This window comes from Miniopterus schreibersii, assembly GCF_964146895.1.
Source record: "Miniopterus schreibersii genome assembly, chromosome: 12".
Taxonomy (NCBI): Eukaryota; Metazoa; Chordata; class Mammalia; order Chiroptera; family Miniopteridae; genus Miniopterus; species Miniopterus schreibersii.
In genome coordinates, this window is record NC_138112.1 from 46,147,118 (window position 1) to 46,172,695 (window position 25,578).

Below are 25,578 nucleotides of genomic sequence, written 5' to 3' on the forward strand. Positions count from 1 at the left end.
ACGAGAGAGCAAGCATTTCTCCTCAAAGCACAACCCCACGGTTGGCATCCTCAAAACAAACTTTGAATCAGTGCATTCCTTTCTCTTCACTGGGAAGCCAGCAATAGGTCGCTCTAATCAACCCTTCATTCAGCGCTCTCGGAAGCCACGACCTCGCCAGCCCCCCCAGCAAAGCCGGCTCACCCTCTCACCCCCGCGGCAGAGGCCTGTGTACAGCTGCAGCCAAGAAGCCAGGAGGAGCCCCAAGTACAGCGCCGTGCAGACGCGGCTGGCGCTGAAGCAGGGAGCCGTTCTCAGCGCCCACGGGCACTTCCTCGCTTCCCCTGTGCAGCAGGAAAACTGTCAATATCGTTTAAATAAAATATGTGTTCCTATTCGCTTATGCAAAAACTTCAATTGTTCTCCATCTCTGCAAACTTGGCAAGATTTTAATAGTTTCATTTAAGAATAACTTATGTTTGATAGGTTTTCCTAGTGTTTTAAGGCTCCAATTATACTCCTTTCCTCACATCTCCCCTAAACTATGCATAGTGCCCATCAAATAAAAGTGAAAATGCATTTATATTGTTTTTTTTATTAAATTTTTCATATTTAATTCCTTTCATTTAGACTACTGCCCAACTATCATTATAGGAACGTGTGTGTTAAAATATGTTCCAACTAAAGCTTGGTAGGCTTTGAATGCTCGATAAAAATCATTCTCTGAGGCTAATGAAGACAGAAACTCTGCCTGTAACAATATTAAGTTTGTTTTCTCCAGTGATTCAGAGAAGTGAGCAATCTGTCAGTAATACATTGAGTGAAATGACTTGTCTTGTAGGAATAACTGCTGACAGTCACTGTACCTCAGGGCTGACCCAAACATCTCCCTGCTGACAAACAAATTACCATGTCTGACTTTGAAAAGGTAACTAGCTTGTTTTTAATTTTTATTGGTCTTTCAGAATCCCTCACAGACGCACTCTGTTCCATCCTTCTTTGTATTTAAAAAAAAAAAAATAGAAGCAACGAAAAGTGTTTTGGGGGGATAGGTTTGAATTAATGAGTAAGAAAAAAAAGTAAAGAAAGAAAGCCTTGTCGTTTGGAGCTAAGGAAAAGAACTGTTATTGCTTCTTCCCAAGACTGCTATGCAGATAAAACTGGTGAGTACGTCGACCCAACATTAAGACTGGCAGTGCCGCCAGTGACTGACTGGGTGAGTGAACACATTACCGAGACAGCATTGTAGGAATTAATTTTCTTCAATAAAATGATTTTTAAGGCTCATATATTTCACAATCTAAACATATGTCACTGTTTCATAAACAAAATAAATGGATTAAAATAATACATTACCAATATGCTGACATGTAGAGATATTTTAATTAGAAATTCTTAAGCTGTGTGATATTTAACTGCTATATTTGTGAAAGAGAGCATGTATCATTTAATAAGAAGGCATGAGACAGGTGTATCACTTTGCATGACATGGTACCAGATTGCGTTTACTATAAGCTACAACTACGAGGCAACATCACTCCCAATTAAACACAAAACTAAACAAGATCACCTTAAAGATATATCATATTGAAAGTCATCACATATAATGAATCAATACACTGAAACCACTTTTTCCTTAAAAAAAAAAAGTCATTCAGAGCTTAGTTTCTAAGACAATATTTATTCAGAAACAATCTAACATCTTAGCTATTTAAAGGCCATATTTACATGACTGCCTCATTATACTGGTCCCCCATTCCTTAACATTCTTTTTGACTTACTTGAAGGACCAATGCTAACATAGCTGAGGAAAGCAAATGGCAACTGGTCCTGAAATTTATACGGGTAGAGAATTGGAATAAGTAGCAATATAATATATTGTTTACTATAGCAAATGCCCTCTGTTCTCTAAAGGTCAAAAGCACTGTAACCTTAGAGTTACAGTTTCTGATTGTTCCCAGGGTTAAATACATTATCAAAATTAATGGTTCAAGCCCTTCAACCTTCAGATATATGAGTATTCATGACTCCATCTGCTGAACTGTTCAACTAAAAATAGCATTCTTTGGCCTGCTCTCTTCTAATATTGTGCCCCTGAGGCAGAGAAAATCATGCCTTACATTAGCACAGAAAACAAAACAAAACAAAAATCTTTCCTGCATCTTCTTTATTCCAAATAAAGAACTCGAATACACCAATGTAAGGAGAGTCTTTCCACTTTAAATACCTTTTCTCTACTTGATAACAAAATTTTAGGCTTCAGGGTATGACTATAAATGCTGTTAAGATTTACCCAGGCTAATTAATGCTAGAAGTGACAACCTCTAAAGTATAAGTTAACTGTAACATCAGACAGGACCAGTTCTGAACAATGCAGCAGGGTGTGGGTGGTAGTGATATGGATGTGTTGTGGACTTTTCTTACTAAGAATCTCTGTTTAGAAATAAAACCAGTTACCATACTTATAATGCTTCCTTAGTATCAACAGTTTATCATGATCATGATTGTTGACCAAACTGTGACATTTTAGCTTGTCAAAGAAGGGGAGAAAAGAAAGCAGACTTTAAAATCAATAAAGCAATATATAATTAAATTTTCTCTCTATTTTTGCTCATGATTTAAAATGTTAATGTCTGTAGCAGCTTAGATATGAGTGTACTGTGCTGTTCATAAATGTCCCAATAAACATATTAGACTAATAGCTGGAAAGTCTGGGAAATCTGCATTTTAAACAAGGTCAATCATTTCTAACTAGTGTAGCATACAAGCAAACAGAACAAAGGTTTCCTGACATGCAGGGGAAAGTTGCAAAAAATGGGAGCAAGAAAACAGAGCAAGGATAAATAAAAACCTAGGAAACTCTCAAACCAGTCCAAACTTAAACTGCAAAGCTGTGAAGATTCGTGGTTTAATGGATTCTCTATTTAGCCTAATAAAAGTGACAGACATTGGCATATGCTGTGCTTCTCAATCAGTATTGCTATAGCACCACCCAGATCTGGCCCTCACATGTATGACATTATGGTATCAAAAGCCCAGCAGAAGCCAGACTTGGCAGCATCAGGGGCTAGTGATGTTGTGATGGAAGGAAGTAAACATAAGAGACTCCTGAAAAATTAGTGAAAGAAAAGTTGGGTAGAGAACTAGCTAAGAGAAGTATGATGGGATAGACCTCAACACCTCAAGAAGTAAAAGAGGAGAGGAAGTCTTGCATTTGTGCCAAGGCCAGCTGCTTTCACATTCTTTCAAGCACTTGAAAGTTTAACAAACTATCTGTCCTGAAAAGTAAGCTTGCTGACTGTCATCACACACAAAGGTTTGTTCTTAATGTCCAGTTCTCTCTCCATTTAGCAATCAATCCTAAACATAGTAGATTTTCAGAATGTCCAGAAATATGGCACCTTTTCTACATCCAAAAGCCTTAGAAAAGAAATCCCTTCTGGCTGTATGGAAGACAGCCGATACTCCAGGAGTATATGTCCGGTCATGTCTGGGTGGAAACCCCCTGTACACCTTGTACATCAAAGCGAAAGGGAAGGAGGAAGGTGGGCAACAAGCTCGGAGCTCTTCCCTAGGCTATTCCCAAGGTGGCCTTTGATCGTGTCGTCTTCTTTCTTCTTAGGAGCAAACTTTATCATTTTCCAAACATGCAGATTCAAAAGCCGCAGAGGAGACATCAAACAGACACTTGACTGAGTATATAGCATTTAAAATGTATAGACTGGCAGAGCCAATAGAAGCTGAATATACAACTTTTGCTGGCTGTAATTATTTTCTTTCTTCTTTTAAATGAATTTCCCATCCTAGGTTAGAATATAAAATGTAGTATTACATCTAACCCAGAAAGTCAAAGTGTGTTTCAGTCTGAGGTAACCTGTCTCCATTTTTGTGTGATTCAACAGATAGTTGGCAATTCTCCAGTACTTGATAGTCCCAGAGAGGAACACTGATGATACAGGAGAGGAATCAAGCATGAAATTAGAGAAAGACTAGGTCCCTGTAGAAGAGAAGGGCTTGGTTTTCCAAAGAGCCATTTAAGCCACCTTATCCCAATAGTAAGAATACCCCCACACACAGAAAAAAAAAACTTTACTGGAAGTTAAATATAAAAGGAACACTATCAAAGTTTATGGGGCAAAAAGCAACTAGTCAGGCCCAGGCACCTGTCCCTCCTTCAGCCTGAGAAAACAGAGTTAGGAAACCTGAATTAGGTAGAGCTAGAAATCCTGGGTAAAAACTCTGACTCTGTGAATATTTTGTAACCTTGGCCAAATAACTTGGCCTCTCCGAACCTTAGCTGTTTGTACAAGCAGAATTATATTCTATCAACTTTACAGGGTTGTTATATGGTCCAATGAGATATTTTTTAATAGTTCAAGTGTTTTTTAAACATTATACATCACTATACATTAAAAAAATAAAAGAAGTAAGGGAAATAAAGATGGTTTGAAGACATTCATAATGTAAAGAATTTGCCTAAATACATAGATTGCAACTAACAACCTAACTCAGGGGCATTGGTTTGACATTTGCCTTTTTTTATGAAAGAAACGGGGCAAAAATGAGCCTCCTTAGGAATAAGAAATAGTAAATGATTATTGTTTTAGTGTTTAGGTTTAGTGTTCACCCCTTTTTCAAAAAGCCTAGAACATGACTGAACAATCCAGTCCCCCGCCCAATGAAGCATCAATGGAAGTATTCATACCTCAATCTGTTTGTGGTTGTAAGAGTGGCCACCACCATGTTCAAAGGTGTCCAAACTCCTGCCAAAACGGTCACTTAGGCCTTTTAGCCTTGGGTTAATTTGTGGGTGGGAGACATGACCCTTCTGTTTAGTAGCATATTCAGAAAAAAAAAAAAAGACAAAACATACTGTCAGAACTCATGAAACAGAACACATATTTCTAAATCCAGGGTATTGACCACAACAAAGAATAGGAAGTAGAAGGTTTAGGACCCAGATGCTCCTTCATAGAAACTCGGTTATAAGATCAAACAATGGTACTGGTTCTTAGTCCTGCCTCTGACTCAAGGGTACACTCTATAGCAGAGCTATCAAAAAAGGAGAAACAGATTAGGTTTCCTATTAGTGAAGCTTCTTTTAGAATTTACCAGCATCAGTAAGTTCCAGTGTTAGTAGTGGGGAGGGGGAAGGTTTGGAAGAGAGGTGGGGTTGCTGCTCCTATAAGGCAAAATTTCTAGTTCTGCTAGGCAGTCCACAACAAGCAACATCTTCAAGGCGTTCTGGATGACGCTTAGCATAAACGCTTCGCAGAGCACTGCAAAAATCCTTATTTGCAGACCCAATTCAAATGCTCAAAATAATGTTTTTTTCATGGTAAAATGCTCACATTTTTAATACGGAAATTACGTAGGGAACAGCAAAGAAGGAAGTAAAATGCCCGGCCAGGTGCTACTCCCTAGGTTACTAAAGAGAACTCAAAAAGAATCACAGTAAATTACAAGAATAAAATACTACCTTTAAACTCTCACTGTACTGAACTTAAAGTTGTCACATATTTTCTAAATGTTTAAATTCTGAAGGTTTAACCATTTTTTAAATATTATCTTTTTGTTAAAATACATACTCATATTTAAAGTCCATTTCCCATTAAGAAGATCCTGTGGCCCTACTGCGAACCCTTCCTCTTACCATGACGAGGGCACGGTGCGCATGGCATTTTTATTTAGCCTCCTGAACACTCACCCCACGTTTAGCTTTTAAGTAGAGACCACGAGTCCTGAGCTGGGGGACGCCGGCCGGGCCTGGGGCGAGGGAGAGATGAGGTGGCCGCACACACTCAGGCGCGATGTGCTACGTTTCACCAAACAGCTAAGATAACTCGGTAACGCCGGCCCAATTCTCTCAGCTGCTGGATGGAAAACGTCCAGCATGGTTTTCTGTTTTGATGCTTATATGTAAAAGCTAATTTGGCGTAAATTATGACATGGATGGAAAATTGACAAGGAAAAAGCTAACACAGCCAATAACAACTAGCCATAAAGAAATTGTAAAACCATTAACTCGCCTGATAGAGAATAGAAAGTACCAAGTCATCATGTCATTTTTCCTTTAAAAATATTGAAACTGGCACTTTTCTATTTGCAGTATGGTGAGTACATAAGGTGTTAATCCTCCTAGGCTATGCTTAAAAAATTATTTAACATTCAGGCCATTATTTAGCATACAGCTGGTTAGCAGTTTTCCACTAAAGTCCTGGCTCCTGTCCCACATTTTTTTCTTCTGGCACTTACCTGGAGCTGTAAAGGGCTGAGTCCAGAAGCAGCAGCAGCTGCCATTGTTGATGGAATGAACTGTACGGGGTAGTTATCACCTGTCGGAAAGAACAATGCATACAGGTTTAGACAATGCACAGGGAATCGCAGCAGACAAGTACAAACATGGCCCTTGGATTGCCTGAGCTTTACAACATTGCTCTAAGCCCAAACATCTGCAGAAACAAAAGGCTTAGTTGGGCACAGACTTGCAGTGCTGCCTTGGAACTTTTTGTTAACAGATAGCTGGTAGGCAAACTGGCAAAACATGAATGTGGTGTTAAAAAAATTTAATGTGCAATTCAAGCATGTTCACTCCATTACAAATCTTGTAATACATCATTTTTTTAAGAGTAAAAAAACATCTTAAAGCCAAGCTGACACTCAGTTCACCGAGAAAGCATTAAGGCTTTTGTATTAGAACAACAGAAAGTTTGGCTTGGTCGGAAAGGCAAAATGTTAAAGCCCAAAAAGATTATAATGTTGACTGTCCATAACCCTAAACTTTATTTCATTAAAAAAACAGAAAAATTTTAAAAATGCAGCCTCTTCAATTTGATAGGGGTGAGAGGGAAGCTCATCTTATCTGTCAACATTCTGTGAAATGCCTGGTATCCCAATGGGAGTAGAAACATTATTTTTCTGGATTAACTCCTGGTGGATCCCAGTACCAAACCATGCACACGAGGCACTTATTGCTTGCTCCTTGATTATGATTTGATGAAATAATCACGCATTTGACATGGAATATCTACACGAAAAGTCTGGAAAAGATTGAGCATGGTTCAGCAAAGTTCAATGCTACATCTTAACATGGTTTGGACTCCAGATCACTCCTAAGTAGGGGGACTGGGTGCCGTCTGTGACCTGAGAACACAGGCTGTGTGCAGTGACCTGAGGACCAAGAGAAAGTGACGAGGAATGTATTGTGATGGTGGTAACTGAGGTCAAAATTAATACTTGTGGATAAATTACACAATATCAGTGATGAAATGGAGTATAGTATCACTTTGGCTTTGGCTACTTATATAAAGTCGGTGTTATGTATTATCTCCAGGCTATATTTTAATAGGTTGTTCCTCCACACATTTTTGACATTTATAATAATCATGCTGTTTTGCATGAACTTCTCCACACTGAAAGCTGAATGCGATAATGAAGAAACGGTGTAGAAAGAATCACAGTAATAAAGGTAGTCAACTGGAAAGCAATGAAATCTCTTCTTTTTTTTTTCTGCGTGGCCACCAATACCTGGAGCCTTCCTGACGCCCCTGGCTCCTTGGAACTCATCCTGCTTGCCACATGAAGTGCTACTCAGCTGGCCCAATGTAAATGGTAAGTTGCTTTCACTTTTAACAAATTGTTCGCTTCTAATCTACACAGTCTCTTTGCATCATATCCATAATACCTCATCAGACCATTGAGCACAGTGTGCTTGTATACAGTCCAGTAACAATTGGCTTCTGATTGCATATGGAGCGCTGCTACAATGCACTCACTAACACTATATTGTGCTGGTCTCCTATGGAGTAATGTTCAAAATATCTGATCTTGTTTTTCCCCTTCCATGAGGTTGATTTTGGTTTGCAGTGCTACATGAGCTTTTTAAAAAAGATAACTAGCCAAATTATTTTTTATAGTAAGTGACTGTCGCTTTATGCTTAAATAATTCTACTGATCTCCTTGATTTTAAACTAAATTATCTGATGAAAGAATATTCTCATCTGAGTCAAATAGTGTTTCTTTGGTCGATATCTTATCAGGCTAAAAAAAAATCACGACACGATGCTGAATTAATGATGCTTCAAAAATAGGGAGAAAAATCACCATTGCAACCATCAACATGGACCGCCTCCCGGAACATTTTAGAGCAATTCTTTCTTTAAATATCATGCATTATTCATGCTAACTCTAAACCACAACTCCCCCCCCCACCCCGTAAGTTTAATACCAGTTGCTTTATTTGTACTAAAACATTTTTCATGTCAAACACATTTTAAAAAATCAAACTCTAAAAGAATTCCCTGGGGCACTCCTTTTTTCATAGCTGTCATGCTTCTATGCTATGAAATAGCTGGTTTTTTTTATAGTTTTTGGCTTGCTAGTTAATTTATTACTATCTCTACCACACCCTGTAGTACTCTCCAGCTCACCTGCTGGCTACAAACAGCTTTCTTTCCACTGCTGACAAGCATGTTTTTAAAACGTTCTTAACTTCTCCGCTGTTTTGAATCTGTATATCTGAATATAATCTTTGCAAAGCTATTTCTCCAGAACATATCATTGTATCGATACTAAAAGTACAAATGAGTACGTTAGAACAGAGTTTATAATTAGAAGAGAAAGGAAAAGGAAAGGCAGGAGGGGGAGAAGATAAGGGAAGAAAAGAGGGGCTATAAAAGTCGGAGAGAAAAGTCTAAGAGAGAGAGGGACTTAGGGTATTGTGAAATTTACTTGTTTTTTTATAATAAAGGTATGTGTCCTCCTCAAACCCCTTTAATTTTCTCTGTGTAAGAGTCAATCAAGAAAATGTTCTCAGTGGCTGACTTGGCAAGGAATCAGTCAACATGTTGTAGCAATTTTTTTTCAAATTTGTCTCTGGATTTGAAATGCTTGCGTGAGGACCCATTCTTTGTAAATTGGTACAAAGGAAGATGAAGCTTGTTGGAACAGGTTGGCTTTAGGCTCTGCCATATTCTGGCTCCTGCTACCTCTCGTGCAGGAAGACAACCTCCGAGAGACAGTTTGGGAAAGAATGTCCATTCTGTAAATTCATCTTTCCAGCCTTCTAGATTTTCCAACTGACTATTTTTACCTGAGGATTACAGAACAAATACGGAACAGGATTTAAAACCTATAGAAAATTTGCCTAACATTCGTTTCACTTGTCACAATAGGTAACATTCCTTTGAAATCAAAGCAGCTCCACAGCAAGAGTCCCTGAATGACAGAAAGTACATTTTGTGATTTTCAGGGAAACTGAAATGAAGCCAAAACTTTTTAAGACCTAAATACAGGAGAAGGGGGGGGGGGTTGTACTAAGAGGCTAGGACCCATTCGACTCAGTCTACCTCCTACAAGGATAATCTTAGTTTGTGTAATTCAGATACAAATTCCACTTTTATTAAAGAGCCAAAACTCCCATAGGTGAAATTCTGTCTATTTACTTTGATTCTGCAGACTGACAAGGGACTGGGATGGTTGTGGTCTTCTGAGATATTCTCTTTAGGTATTAACCTACTGAGGAAATCATTTCAAGAGTTTGGGAGGAGAAGAGAAGAAAAATACATTAAACTAGGAGACAGAATTCAAAGGTTCTTTAATAACTGGCTCAAAGCCTCAGACCTTTTTTACACCCTCCAAAACAGAAGAAAAATACACTATTCGTCCCTAACTATCTCACAGATTGTTGTGTGGTGGCATCATAGGATGAGGGTAAATAATTTGTGTTGCCAAAAAACTTATATATAGACCCCACTTTAATAAGCTATCATCATTCTTGCTACAATATGGAAACAGTTCAATCACTATAATCAATATAGACTTGGACGTAACACAGCATCTTGCCTGGATGTATGTATGCAGAGTAGCAAAATATTACAATTCTTCTACATCTGAGAAATTGCCATGATCAGTCTGAGTTTATCTTTGTCAGACATCACTTTGCAGCAGAAGTTAGCAGGTAATAGGTGACACTTTTAAAATTCTAAAAATAGAACAAAACCTTCCATTTGTTCTGAGGATCACCATGCTCTTATTTCTCCTGCTAAAGTTCTCCTCTATTCATCAAAGAATAGCTCAGTGATGAGATGAGTCTTGATCTTAAGAGTATCTGCATTGTTTTTGATACCAAGAAGCTAATAATCAAGAATCAATCTTTATTCCTTCACTTATTTCATTGATGCATCCAGACCTATGACCAATAAATAAAAATCCATGGAATTTGTCACAATAGCAATTAAATAAGTGAGGGTGGATGAACTGATATAAATCTACCCCCATTACATGAAATCAAATTGAAATAACAATTCAAAGTTTATGTCTTAATGAGAGCTCACCAATAATATAGCCTCCATATATGAAGGAGGGACAGTTAAAATAATATCAATCTCCACAAAACCAGATTAGTTTCCATGGATGAACATATTCCCTTCTTCGACTTCAAGATTTTTATTTAAAAATTAGAGTGCTAATCTGCAGAATCTCAGAAGCTTTAATTTCAAGTAGACAGATTTAATCAAGTATTCCAGCACCAGTGTTTACACACCTCTGCTTTAATTCTGGAAGAGGGACAAATCCTAGCTTTACAAGATGTCATTTGAATAACCATACATATAAATCACATTTCTTTCTACAGAAAAATATCCCTAAACTTTTCTTAATGTGATACACACTTAGATCGTATCCACAAGAGTGTAAAATATCAAATCAGAGAACTTCAGTCTGAATTCTATCTCTAGTTTCTAGATGGCAACACTTGGAAAAGTTGATCAACTTGACTTTTAGTTTATTTTTCTTTTAATAAAATAGAAATAATGCCACATATCTTAGAGTTGTTATGAAAACTGCATGAGAATATGTATTTATACATTTATTTTATATAAACATAAATGTTTATTTAAAATTTATTACTTATATGTATATAGACAAATGGTGCTTAACATATGCTAAATGAAACAAAGAAATTAAAAAGAAGCATTAGGTAACAATTGTACATCAACAAATAAGAAAATCTAGAAGAAATTTCTTAAAAGACACAAATTACCTAAACTTACTCAAGAAAAAATAAAAAAATATTGACAGACCTATAACAGGTAAAGAGATTGAGTCAGTAATCAAAACCTCCCAACAAACAAAAGTCCTGGACCAGATGGCTTTACCAGTAAATTTTATTGAACATTTAAGAAAAATTAACACTATTCTTTCCCAAAATCTTCAAAAAAAAGAGAGAGAAAACACTTCCTAACTATTCAGTAATGAGACCAACATTACCTTGATACCAAATTCAGATAAAGACATTACAAGGAAAGAAAACAGACCAACAGCCTTTATAAAGGATTTACATCTTTATAGATATAAAGATCCTCAACAAAATATTAGCATATTGAATCCAACAGCATATTAAAAGGATTATTCACCATGACTAGGTAAGATTTATCCCTGGAATGCAAGGGTGGTTCAACATTTAAAAAATCAACATAATACATTATATTTATAGAACAAAGGGGGAAAAACCCTACTTGACCATCTCAGTTGATGCAGAAAAGGCATTTGACAACATCTAACAACCTTTCATGATACAAAAAAAAGTCTCAGAAAACTAGGAATAGAGAGTTCATCAACATGTTAAAGGGTATTTATGAAAAACTCACAGCTAACATCACACTCAATGGTAGAAATCTGAAAGCTTTCTCCTTAATATCAAGAAGGTGTCCACTTTCACTGCAATTATACAATATTGTACTGGAAGTTCTAGCCAGCACTATTAAACAAAAAAATGAAAGGGAGAGAGGGAGGGAGGGAGGGAGGGAGGGAGGGAGGGAGGGAGGGAGGGAGGGAGGGAGGGAGGGAGGGAGGGAGGGAGGGAAAAGGGAATGGTATGCAAAGTGGTAAGGAAGAGATTTAAAAAAACTATCTCAGTTTGCACTTGACATGATCCTCTATATACAAAATCCCAAAGAATCCACAAGAATCCTACTAGAGTTAATAAACAATTTCAGCAAAGTTGCAGGGTATAAAATTAACACCCAAAAATCAATTGTGTTTCTATACACCAGCAATGAACAATCCAAAGGGAAATTAATAAAGCAATTCTGTCTATAATAGCATCTAAAAGAATCAAATATTTAGGAATAAAACTAAACATGGACGCCAAGACTTGCACTTTGAACTACAAAACATTGTGAAAGAAAATTTAAAAGACTTAAATAAATGGAAAGGCATCCATGTTCGTGGACAGGAAGATTTAACATTGTTAAGATGTCGATACTACCCAAAGCAATCTACAGATACAGTGAAATCTCCATTAAAATTTCAGTAATCTTTTCCACAGAAATGAAAAAGCCAATCCTCAAATTTATATGGAATTGCAAGGAACCCAAAAGCCAAAACAATCTTGAAAAAGAATAAAGTTGGAAGACCCATACTTCCTGTCTTTAAAATTTACTACAAAGCTACAGTAATTACTACAAAGCTACAGTAATATGGTACTGGCATAAGAATAGATATACAGACCAATCAAACAGAACAAAGAGCCCAGAAATAAACCCTAACATATGTGACTGATTTCTGACAAGGGTGCCAAGACCTGTCAATAGGGAAGAGGACATCTTTTCAATATATGGTGTCAGGAACACTGGATACCCGCATGCGAAAGACTAGAGTTGGACCCTTACTTTATACCATATATAAAAATTAACTCATATGAATGAAAGACTTAAGTACTAAAACTATAAAACTCTTAGAAGTATACATCGGGGTAAATCTTTGGATTTGGCAATACTTTCATGGGTATGACAACAAAAGCACAGGCAACAAAAGTAAAAAACGACTTGATCAAAATTTAAAACTTTTGTGCAAAGGATACTATTAAGTAAGTGAAAAGAAAAACTACAGAATGGGAGAAAATATTTGCAAGTCATATATCTGATCAGGGATAATATCTAGAATATATAGAGAACTTCGGAATATCAACAACAAAAACAAACATCCCAATTCAAAAATGGGAAAAGTACTGAAATAGACATTTCTCCAGGGAAGATATACAAATTCCCTGTAAGCACAGGAAAAAGTGCTCAAAATCATCATTAGGGAAATGAAAATCAGAGCCAAAATAAAGTATCACTTCACATCTACTAGGATGGCTATAGTTAAAAAAAACACCCCTGTTAAATGACAAGTGCTAGTGAGGATGTGGGCAAACTGGAGCTCTCTTGCATTGCTGGTGAGAATGTACAACGGCGCAGCCTCTCTGGAAAACAGTTCGGAGGTTTCTCAGCAAGTTAAACAGAACTATCACATGAGCCAACAATTCCACTCCCACATACATATCCTTAAGAACTGAAACTAGGGACTGGAACATATGTTCGCAGCAGCATCATTCACAATAGCCAAAAGGTAAAAACATCCCAAGTGGCCATCAACAGGTGAGTGAGTAAACAAAAGACATACACACACAATGGGATATTATTCAGCCATAAAAAGGAATGAATATTTCAGATACAATATAATTTAAATGGACCTTGAAAATGAAGTAAGCTAGACACAGAAGGACAAATATTGTATGATTCCATTTACATGAAGTACCTAGAATTAGGCAAATTCATAGAGAAAGAGAGTAAAATAGAGGTTACTAGTGGTTAGGAGTGAGAAGATAGGGAGCATTGTTGTTTCATAGGCACAGAGTTTTTTTGGTGATGATTAAAATTTTGAATATACATAGTGGTGATGGTTACACATTGTAAATATATTAATACCACTAAGTGGTACATTTACAAATGGTTAAAATGATAAATATTATGGTATTTATATTTGACCACATTTTTTAAAAGAAGCATTAGGCATACTTGTAAAATTACTTTTGGTCATCAGGCAGAGGGACAGTGTGTCTCAGTCAAATGCTCAGTTCTTGGACCACATTTCTAATGGACAAGGGTGCAGTTTAATTTACTCAGCTTCATGGTCAGACTTCATCCCCAAACCTAGTGCTTTAGAATTTTGAAAGAACTTTCATACATTTTAACAGACTTAACCTTTACATCCACATTGAGCAATGGACAAAATCATAGCAATATTTTTGTAGATGACAAAAATATGAGGTTCAGAAAGGTTAAATATGTTCAAATAAGAATTAAAATAACCCATGCAAGATATTTAACACAGTGTTTGGCACAAACTATTCAGTAAGTTTTGGCTATTATCATATTATCATCGCTGGTGTATAAAATGTTCCTATTGTACAGGCAATTCAACCTTGCTTTGACATATACATTGACAGCCATGAAAGAGGCTCACTTCTTTAATTTTGTCAAACATAGGTGCTTAAACGTGTTTACCTTACCCTGGATTGCTGCATCATTCAGTATCATTCAGTAAAGGAGCAAAGCAACCAAAAGTCTGTGGTCTGTTTTGGGCCCTGATGAGTTCCTTTCTAGAAAGATGTCTCTAATTATAGAACCATTAAAAAATTTTTTTGGATTTGGGTTATAGCTCAATAAAGCTGTTTTGACAGAGACCAATCTAATAGGTGTTCCCCTAAAACTGCACAATCGCTGCAGGCAACACTCCTCCTCAGTGAGCCAGTGAGGTGGGAGAACTTGCTTGCTGTTGGCTGCACACCGGGTGCTGAGGCGCCCAGAGCAACGGTACAGCATGTGAAGGTGAAGGCCCAGAGCCCTAAATATATTTGCGCAGACTGTCCTAATGTGGGCTCAGAAACAGCCAACTTTTTTTTAATCCTCTCCCGAGGATATTTTTTCCATTGCTTTTCAGAGAGAGTGGAAGGGGAGGGGGAGAGAGAGAGAGACATTGATGTGAGAGAGACACATTGATTGGTTGCCTCCCACACGTACCCTAACCAGGGCCGGGGATCGAGCCTGCAGCCGAAGTGCGTGCCCTTGGCCGGAGTCGAACCCAGGACCGTTCAGTCCGTAGGCCGACGCTGTAACCACTGAGCCAAACCGGCCAGGACAGAAACAGTCAACTTTGACCATGAACATCACCCCAAGGAGGGTCTGGCTTTCTAGTAATAAAGATGATTATTCAGTCAGCTGGAGGCATGAGCTCTATGGAATTGTTTTAGGTTATGCGGAGGTAGCAAAGAAGAAAAAAGAGCGCCACTTATTTTGTAATTAATACAGACCAAGGTAGCTCTTGCTCAACCTCTTGTTTAGGGGACCAAAATATAAAGTTCTGTGACCATTTCATGGCTTTTATATGCGACAGAGCTTCTCCTAAAAATTTAGTCAATGTCTCATGTGTATTTCAAGTGAAATTATCATAGCTCAGTTTGGAGCCAAAAAGTTTTCCTAGTCCAGACTACGGTCCAACAGTATTGCCCTCCCCCAATTCATGTGAATGACGAGAACACTGCATAGATTAAGTCTCCTGAGTATGTAATTTTTCTACTAAGAGTGTAAGAACATATAATTTTAATCATTTTTTAAGTGTAATTTTTATACACAATAAAGCCTAGATTTGCCGAAGTATTAAAGAATATAGAGTTCTGGTTAATTAAATTCTCTGACATAATTTAGGGATCACCAGAAAATACTTTTTTCACCGGCCTTGCCTGTGATTAAAAATTGTCTTAATGTCCAAATCCCTGTCCTGCCTTAACCAAAAAGTTTTTAGCCAAAATAATCAAAAACAACTTTGCTTCCCTAGAATACTACCCTGCATGGTACATATGCTGTCCAATGGACATAACTCACTCCTGCACAAAACTGTTCCAATCTCTATATTGTTCTTAGTTACATATTATAATCTCATTAATGCGGCATAAGACAACTTTTTAAAAAATGGTCCACCCTGGCCAGTGTTGCTCAGTGGTCAGAGCGTCGGCTCACACACTGAAAGGTCCCAGGTTTAATTCCCAGTCAAGGGCGATACCTGCACTGCAAGTTTGTTCTGGCCCCAATCGGGCACCCGCAGGAGGCAACCAATCAATGTGTCTCTCTCATCGGTGTTTCTCTCTAAACCTTTGTCTTTCTCTCCGTCTCTCTCTTCCCTTCCACTCTATCTAAAAGCAATGGAAAAATATCCTCGGGTAAGGATTAAAAATAATAATAATAATAACTAAGAAATAGTCCAACTTCACTGACTATATAACAATATCTTTCCCCTTGGAAAACATCATCATTGTTTTAACAAAATTGGGTAAGTAACATGTTAACTATGTTGATGTCTACCTATGTTTAGAAGAAAGTAAGGCCCATACCTACCTGATTTTGAAATGTAGAGAATTTTAAGTTTATAAACACTGAAATTAAATACAGAGTTTCCACACATAATTCACTTAAAAGGGTTCTAAGACTGGTATAGAGATGATAAAGTCAGATTCAGCATAAACCAGTAAATATAGTTTACATTAACTTTCCAAAGGGAGTCAAGATGAAGAAATAGTTCAGAAATACAGAGATCAGAGAAGAACTGAACCACTGCACTGACAGGATCAAATTCTCTGACAAAATATACTCCTGTCCTTAATATGAATCCCAATTTCAGAGGGTATATAACTTGTTTTAAAAAATTCTCCTCTAGAAAAATCAATTTTTAGCAATCTGAATAACACAACTTTCTTTCACTCAGCTGTCCAAAAACCTACGTCAATACTAGGATTGACCTTTTTTTTTTTTGTATCTGAGGAATTTTCAAAGTCAGTTTTTAAGTTAGCCAATCCCTTAGCACCTCTATTCTTTAAATCATTTGAGTTTTGACGCAGACATCTTACCTTTCCTCACAAGGAAGGGTGTCCTCTACCAAGTGCAAAAGAGTAATCGATGGCAATAAGCCATTAAAATAGATGTCAAAACTCATCAGGTTTGTTTTTTTTGCTATTTGGTAAGCCTTCCTTACCAAGAATTTTAGTAAAGTGATTTATATTTTATTATTGCTTTGAGCAAATGAAATGTCTTTGCTCACTTTGTAAACCCCCCACACAAAGAAACTGCAGCACTCAGATTTGTTACACACAGATTTGGTGGGTAATATAAGCAGGTTAATATGTTAAAAAGGACTTGACACAGAAATTATTAATGAGTAGAACAAGGTCACGACTTCTGAGCTGAGGTCACTTACAAAGAATGCACAAATGAAATGAAGGCTGACTTTTATTTACTTGACTATCTCGTTACGTTGGATTCCTTTGGCAACATATCTTTAAACATTTAAAGCCCTGTTTACAAGGAGACTCGGAAAGAGGCTTCAAACCATTACGTGTCCCTAATTGAATTCCCCAGGAGTCCAGTAAACTCTGAGGAGTAAAGGAAAATCAAAACATTTGCTAAATCATCTCAAAACATATTTCACTGCAAGGTTATGTGACCTGTTTTTTGAGGTTCGAAGATGTATGTGAAAATACTACTGAATGCTTCATTATTTAGACTAAAATCAAAAAGGAATTTTACCTATTAATGGCAAGCTAATTAAATCAATCCAGTTTTAACTTTTCTTCCAAGAGAAATCAGACAACAAATAATGACAACATTTTATACAATATGTGACCACTCTGCCAGAATATTAAAGCTCTTAGGGGGAGAAAAGCATCTTTAACGAAAGACAATTATTCACAGTAAAAGTATGAAATGGAGCTAACAAAATTTGTAATCCCCAGGGAAAAGCAGCATTTTATATCTGCGAACTCAAAACAAACTCCAGGGGAAGAAGAGAAAGTAAAATTTTAGCAACCCATTAGTTTATTAACATGTTACCTTCCCAATTAACTTCCCAGTTCTAATTTTACTTTTAAATAAGCTTTTATGATCTTTTTTTCATAGTTCTTTCATGTACTCCTGTGTTTGTTGTGACTACTAAGCAAAAACCTGTGGATTTCAGCATTTCCAAAAGAATGTGGAATCCCTCTTACTTACCTGGCTTGTATGTTATTCCAGGGGGGAAGAGGAATCCCTGCTGGGCAGCAGCAGCTGCGGCCAGGGTCCGCTGGTCATGTGGAAAAATTGGGATCATGAGCGGAGGCATGTGACCCTGAACCTGCTAAACAGAAGAGAGCCTATGATCAGACAGAGAGCAAACAGACTCCAGGCAGCATTTGTTTTTCACTCCCGGTGGTGTGCTGGTGCCCGGGCAGCCCCCCGCCTCCAACCTCATTCCCAACACGCTCCCTCGGGGCGCAGGCCGCTGCCCCAGGCGCGCCGCGCCGCAGCCTCACTCCCGCTAAATTGCACAGGATGGTTTTCTTTTATCTCGACTTCTTTCCCTTTTATTTTCTTTCCTTTTTAAAAACAAAGAAATAAGCTGCTTCCTACACCATACAATGTTAAGAGGTTTTATCCTGTTACCAGCTTTGCATTCTGTGCTTTATTTTGAAAATAGTATTTAGTATCCTTGGTCAGAAAGTAATGTCTAATTGTTATGTATTCCAAAAGCTGTATCTTCCCAGTTTAGGTATCTTATTTCAAAGCCTCACTGCATTATGTTAAACATATAGCTCTTCAGATTTAAGGCTACTACATCTTGGCTCCCAATTAAACTAATATTCTTTGCCATACACACCTCGACGTAACATATAAATTGCTTGTCTGGCTAAGCAGTTTTACAGCTTTATGCACTACCATGTAGCTCAGTAATTATGGAGTTGTATTCAGAGAGCATTTCATAATAAATCCTACTATATCAAATTTCATTTGACCTCAGTAAATGTATCAAAGAGCACAAAAATGCAAAATAGAAAATCTTCACTCTCTATATCAGTATTTGTATTCCATATAAAGAAAATGAGAGCTATGACAGAATCATGCCTGTGGAAATCACATTTTAATTTCCTGGCTCCCTGCTTTACTCTGTGCCTGCTGTCCTGATTCCAGGAGAGCATCACAGAAACGTTTGGTCTTGATTTTATAGGTTGAACTACGGGACTTTTGTTATTTAAAGATCAAAACTAAGGTGTGTTAACAGAAATGATCTTTTAGTTCAAACTGGGTTTTGGCCTCATTGCTAGTATAAAAAGGCTACATTATATTCTATTTAACATGCAGACCTTTCCCACTAATTCTGCCAAGCCCAAACCCTTCCCCCATTTAAATTCCTAAGTCTTCTCTTCAGGCAGAATTCCATCTACTGGCTGATGGCCCCGTTTCAGTAGCACTAACTTGCCTTGTCCTATCCCTGTTCCCTCCACAGCCAGGGACATACTGCAAAGTGCTTCTGTGTGGGTCTAAGAGGTTTCACTCACCCACAGGTTTTCTCTAGGGGAAGCCCTATGATGTGGGTTAATAAAGGGCAAGCAAAAAATAAACACGTTACAGTATTTTTCTGAATTCATTTCTCAGGAAAATCAACTTATAATAAAAAGGTCTTTGTGCAATTACTACCTTGCCAGTGGGGCGTGAAAGAAACCAGCTTTGGGCAGCTATTTCTTCCATTTTAGCTGAGGTAAGCCCTAGGTTTGTATATTGGAGTACAAACTTCTCCTGCTTAAATTGGAGCTGATCCCCTAGTGCCCAGGTCTTGCCTTTAACCCTGAAGAAAAGCACTAGATTTGCTGTTCAAGTCCAGCTTATTGTGACTTGATGCAAATCTGAGATGTCAAAGATGAGGGCACTGTTCCACATCAGAAAATAAAACAGTGCTTTTTGTGGGTTCAGTGCACTATTGTTCAGTGCAAGAGTGCATGGAATGAAATCATTTCATTTACCCCTAGAAGCCTGGTCCTAGCAAGCAACTAGAATATAACACGATGCTTCTCACGCTAAAGAAGGAGAACAAGAAAGCAAGAAGTCTAGGTGTCATATTTATTTAATCTTTCCTTCTGTCATTTAACAAACATTTATTTAGTATTATTTTATTTATTTATTTATCTATTTACTTATTTGTTTTAATCCTCACACATGGATATGCTTCCACTAATTTTTAGAGAGAAGGGAAGGGAGAGAGAGAGAAAGAAACTTTGATGTGAGAGAGAAACATCTATCGGTTGCCTCCCCTACGCACCCTGACTGGGAGTCCAAGCCGCAAGCTAGGTATGTGCCCCGACCAGGAATCGAATCCCAAGCCTTTCAGTGTATGGGATGACAAGCCAATGAACTGAGCCACCTGGCCAGGCTGTTAAGTTATTATTATGTGTTATGGATCTTGAGAAGTAGCTGAAAAAAACGGAGGCTATTTAGCTTGGGATAGAAAACATATGCTATCTTCCAATATCTGAAGGAATAATATATGGAAAACAAACCAGATTAAGTTTGAGCAGTTACAAAGGGCAGATCTAGGCTCAAAAGAAAGAGATTTTAGGGAAGTTTAAGGCAAAGAAGAATGTTCTAACAGTGAGTTATCCGACAATCACTAAATAAAGAGGACATGTGTGCCATTTCCCTCGAGGTGGTCAAGTAGAGGCTGCACATCTACATGGTAGAAATTCTTAAAAGGATATACAGAACTAGAACCCGATTAAATAGTGACCTATAGAGTCTTTTCAACCTCATAACTCTATGATTGTTTAAAAGCCAACATTAGGAAGATAATGTGATATAGTCATTCTTTCATCCACTCAACACATATTTATTCAGAATCTATTCTGCCTACAAAGTCTTTGCTGCCAAACAATCCAAGCTTAGATCTATACACTGACATTCTGTTGGCTGTGTGATCTTGAGCAGTCATTTAACCTTTCTGAGTCTAATCTGTCATTGAAAAACAAAGCTAATGAAACTCCCTTACCTGGTTATTGTGAGGATTAAATAGACAACGAAAATACCACTTGTGGCACAGTGACTGGCACATAATAGGCACTCAGTAAATGTCAGGTCCTTGCTCTCTTTTTTATATAGCTTGAATATTCACTACTAGAAAATTATCAATTTACTGGTAAAAGAAGAAACAGTGGACCTTATCCATAACTCTAATTCAAAAAAGAAAACATGAGCCAACTAAATAATTCAGCTTGGCAGGCAGGGGCTTGCCATAGTTTCAGCAGACACCGTGCCTCATAGAGCATTATCCCATCCCAAGCATCTAGAAAACCATGAAAAAGAAGAGGTGGGATTACAGGGATCATTTAAGGATGTCATTTGGGATCTTTAGTGTTATTCATTAAGCAGCATCTTAGAATGAAAACGTAATTTTATTTTTACATTGGTGCCTAAGCTCTTCAGATCATAAGGGGATCGATGGCAATTAGGCATCAGACCTTAATTCTTTTTTTTTTTTTAATTTTTAAATTTTATTTTTGTTTAAAATATTACAGATGTCCCTTTTTCTCCCCAATGACCCATTCTACCCCGTCCCATCCCCCTCCCCAGTCCCTCTCCCCACCATTGTCCGTGTCCTTGGGTTGTGCATATAAGCCAGACCTTAATTCTTGAATCTTGGGGCCTGAAGATATTTTCTTTGTAACTAGCTATGTCCATGAGATAACTAAGTAAATTATCTAGGGTTGTTTTTAATGCCAAAGAGTTGTAGGTGTTTGATATTAACATAAACTGTAATAATTTAGGGAAGTCCCTTTCTGTCCATCACCCTCCACAAGATAGGATATGTGAGAAATTTTCAATGCTATTAGCTCAGAGGCAGTCTTAATAAATTGAGGGTCAAAGTAAATAAGGAGGGAAACAGAAGTCATAGGGAAAGCAATAGTAATGGCTCAGAGATGGGAATGAGCTTAGAGTTGATCTAACCTAGTAGTTCTCCAAGTGTGGTTCCTAACCAGTGGCACCAGCAATACCTGAGAACTTTAAAAAAGCAAATTATGGCACTCCACCCCAGACCCATGAATCAGAAACTCTGAGGTTGGGTCCAACTATCTAAAATTTAGACTAAAATAGCCCAGAGCAGTAATGCTCAAACTTTAGTGTGCATCAGAATCTGGAGGGCTTGTTAAAACAAAGATTGTAAACCCCACCCTCAGAGTCTGAATCAGTAGATTTGAGGTAGGGGCCTGAGTGTGTATTTTTCTAACAAATTCCCAGGTAAAGCTGGTGCTGCTGGCCCTGGGACTACTCTTGAGAATCACAAATCTCACAATTCACACACGGAAACAGGTGACTAGAGAAGGTAAAAGATACAAGCCCAAGGTCACACTGCCTATTGACAGAGCTGGATCTAGAGTCCAGAATTGCTAATTACCCTGTCCAGGGCTTTTCCCATTACATCACATGGACTTCAGTGATAGAAAAAAAGGGAAATCACATGTGTACATGGTCTCAGTAGAGAAAATCTGGAGGTCTGCTACTAAAAACCATTTTATGTTTCAGAGGTATATTGTTGGAGGTGACTCTGGAGTGTGGATATTATATTTGTTTAGTTTCTGTTTCTTTCTTCTTCTCTCTCATTTTGTAACCATAATAATTTGATCTTAAATTTACTGTAACTAATTCCAATAATTTATTACAATACAATAATTAGCAATGATCATTAAGCTCCAAATGATAAAATTTTCCTTAACTTATTTTAAATAAAGCAATGAGATGAAAATTCAAAGTGCCCCTTACTAAACACAAGCCAAAATATCCAGTGTCCAATTAGAATCTAGGCTGAGAGATGGTAAAAAGCTCTTTTTCTAGCTCTAATTACAGAAGTAATAATAGTGATGATGATGATGATGATAATTGCAGCAGCTAGTACTTTCCAGTGTTTCCTATATGTCAAGCATGGCGAAGGTGATTTACATGCTTTATCTCATTTAATCCTCAAAACTCTAAGGTATACTTACTGTTATTATTCTCATTCCTTTAATGAGGAAGACACAACCAGGAGAGGTTAAGTAATTTGGTCAATTAAAAGGTGGTGGAGCCAGGATCCAAGTCAGGGTAAATCAGGCTATACTTTTAAGTATCATATTATAGTAAATATAAGGTCATCTTTTGCTAAACAGACCCAAATGAGATAAATATAATTCTTTGTGATAACATCATTTGACTGAAAGTTTTACAAATATAATTGTAAATTTACATAAAGGTGTAATAAATAACACACAGAAATCAAATGTACCCTTTATCCAATTTCTTCCAATAGTGGCATCTTAAAAAACTACAGTATAATATCACAACTAGGGTACTGACATTGATACAATCCACCAATGCGATGCTCTTTTAAAGGAATTATGCTTCTTAAAAATTAGCAAGGGTAATGGAGTTCTATGACTATTCCAACTACCATGTTTTATAGAAAACTCACCAGTACGACTCCTCAGTGCAAACAGAGTCATGTGCGGCATAACAACATTTTGGTCAATGACAAATCACATATATGATGGTGGTACCTAAAATTATTATAGAGCTGAAAAATTCCAATAGCCTTGTGACATCATAGTCACTGTAATGCCTAGAGCAAAGAATTACATGTTTGTTTTGATGCTGGTGTCAACAAATCCACTGCTTTGCCCAGTGTATAAAACTATAGCACTTACAATTATAGTTGTAGGCTACACCATCTAGGTTTGTATAACTACATCTAATGTTTGCACAACAAAATCACTGAATGATGCATTTCTCAGAACGTCATTAAGTGGCTCATGACTGTAATATAAGTGGAAAGTATGAATTAAAGCAATAATTTAATCCCCTTTCATAGCTTTCTATTTTTTGTACTTACCAGATTATTGGTTGAAGGTGGAAAATAGAAAGCAAAGGCAAGTTAGGCGGGAGAGATAAGAGGAATTGGTGGTCACACAAAAACACATAGGCTCCGAAGTACTTTCTTCCTATGGAAGCTGAATTAAGCTCACTGGCTGAGTGTCAGTGCTTGGGGCAGATAAAGAATTATGAAGATACCGAAAAGCCCCACCCTGCTCTGAGGAATGTAAGCCTGCCTTTCTCCTTCCTTCCCATCACCCTATTTTCCCATCTGGTGACATGCCAGGAAAGGCAGTCACATTGGAAACAGAAATCTCCAAAAATATTTTACTAAAGAATAAAAAATAAGTTCCCCTCACTGCATCAAAGAATGACCAGTCTCCACATGTATTTTCCAAGATGTTATCAAAAATTCAAATAGCACCTTTTTTGCTTGAGAGTGTAGCTTTCCCTTAGCACAATTCACAGATATATTAATTGTCCTGTAGATAAACGGGTAAAACTGATTTTGCTAAGACAAAGAGTAAAACTTGATGTGGCCAAAAATATAACTCTGAGTGTGAAACTGCGTTTTTTGTTTTGTTTTTTTGCTTTGGAAGTCAGCACTAACTGGCTGGAAATGTAACCTGAATGACTAATGAGGAACCCATCGTAGGTGAAGCTCAGTCAGTGTGTCATGGAAGAAACACACTGCATGCCCCAAAGCACAACTGTCCATTAATTCTAAACTTCCACAGTCCCTCACCGAAGCAGCTCCCTTTTGGAAAGGGTGGGGAACACATTCTTGATCAAATAGGACGCACGCCCAGGAATTTTAATTGCTTGGGTGTCCCTCACGTCGTTCAGACAATCAAGACAGCAGCAGATGCGTGTGAAACACTTAGGTTCTGTCTCTTCCTATTTCTAAAACAGCATTGTTGCATCAACACTCATCCCCTTTGTTTTCTCTGTGCTAAGTTGTTGATGATGCCATTTTTTGCCATCTGCCCCAGAGCTTCATTAAAGATACATGAATGGGCTAACTGGCCTGATATCTTGTGAGGAACAGGTGCTATTGTTTGTCCCTGAAGACTTGCACTAAAGATATGACTCAGAATACTTGAGAAAGAGCATCTGCAGCAGTCAGTCAGAGAGCAACTTGGCAGAGACCTGGCTACGTGCTAATATGCAAACACACTCAGGGGGACTCGTTTTCTCTTTCATGAAGATTATTAAACTTTTTTTAGTGATGGGAAACAAGAATTTGTGTTGAAAATCATAAGAATATTAATGTCTATTACTGAGTTAAAGGCAGTGATCAAATGAAGATCTTTTTAATGCTTTATTTCTAGCAAATCATTCCTCATGTGGTTTAATTGGAGAAAGCTTCTTTAATCTGTCTGAAGGAATATATCCAATGTTTATAAATCATGACAGAAGGAGGGAAAGACAGAGATAGGAAATAGAGAGTGAGAAAGAGGGAAAGAGAGACAGGAAATAGAGAGTGAGAAAGAGTGATGAGAGAGGAAGAGGTGGAGTATACAGACAGAAAAGGTGGGAAGGGAAGGGAAATTTCTTTAAAGGCCATGTTTTTTATTGCAAAGAATAGCTGAGTCATTTGCGTAAAGTGTTACCGCTCTAAAAGCTGCAGTATCTACAGTGAAAGAAATAAAGGCCCCAGAACCTTACATTAAAAGCCTTCAAGGTCAGGGAGGTGTCTTCTTACTGTAAAAAAGTGCATGCTGAACCCTATTATGGACCTCAGTTAATTCTGTAGAGTTAGGAGGGAAAAGGTCTCATTTGATAGGATATAAATTGTGCCTTAACATAACCCTTTTAGTTTCAAACCTTTTTTGTTGTTGTTGTTAAATCTGTCTAAAATGTTAAGACTCTTCCTTGGTGTGCCTTAGAAAGCATAATGCAGTTAGTCACCACACTAAAACTGAACTTCTCTTGGTTGACCCGTCTGAAGTACACAAAGGAGCCTTATATACGTTCTACATAAGTATTCACTAATTGTTTCAATTCATTAATCATCTCTTCCTAGGTAAACTGAGTGTCCTGAATGGCCTGCGCCATTTATATTTCTGTATACCCCACT

General features: G+C 37.5%; 1 protein-coding gene across 35 annotated transcripts in view; it reads right to left on the reverse strand.

Annotated features, from left to right (window-relative positions):
- Nucleotides 1–25,578, reverse strand: part of SOX6 (SRY-box transcription factor 6) — a 512,419-nt gene that overhangs the window by 98,871 nt on the left and 387,970 nt on the right. For 20 of the 35 annotated variants that reach the window (XM_081154504.1, XM_081154524.1, XM_081154502.1 and 17 more), the window contains 3 exons: nucleotides 17,844–17,967; nucleotides 6,235–6,314; nucleotides 4,685–4,807 (listed from right to left, as the gene is read on the reverse strand). In XM_081154504.1, the coding sequence (XP_081010630.1) occupies nucleotides 4,685–4,807; nucleotides 6,235–6,314; nucleotides 17,844–17,967 (327 nt within the window). The remainder of the gene's footprint in view (nucleotides 1–4,684; nucleotides 4,808–6,234; nucleotides 6,315–17,843; nucleotides 17,968–25,578) is intronic. The other 15 variants (XM_081154523.1, XM_081154525.1, XM_081154528.1 and 12 more) reach the window with 3 other exon arrangements.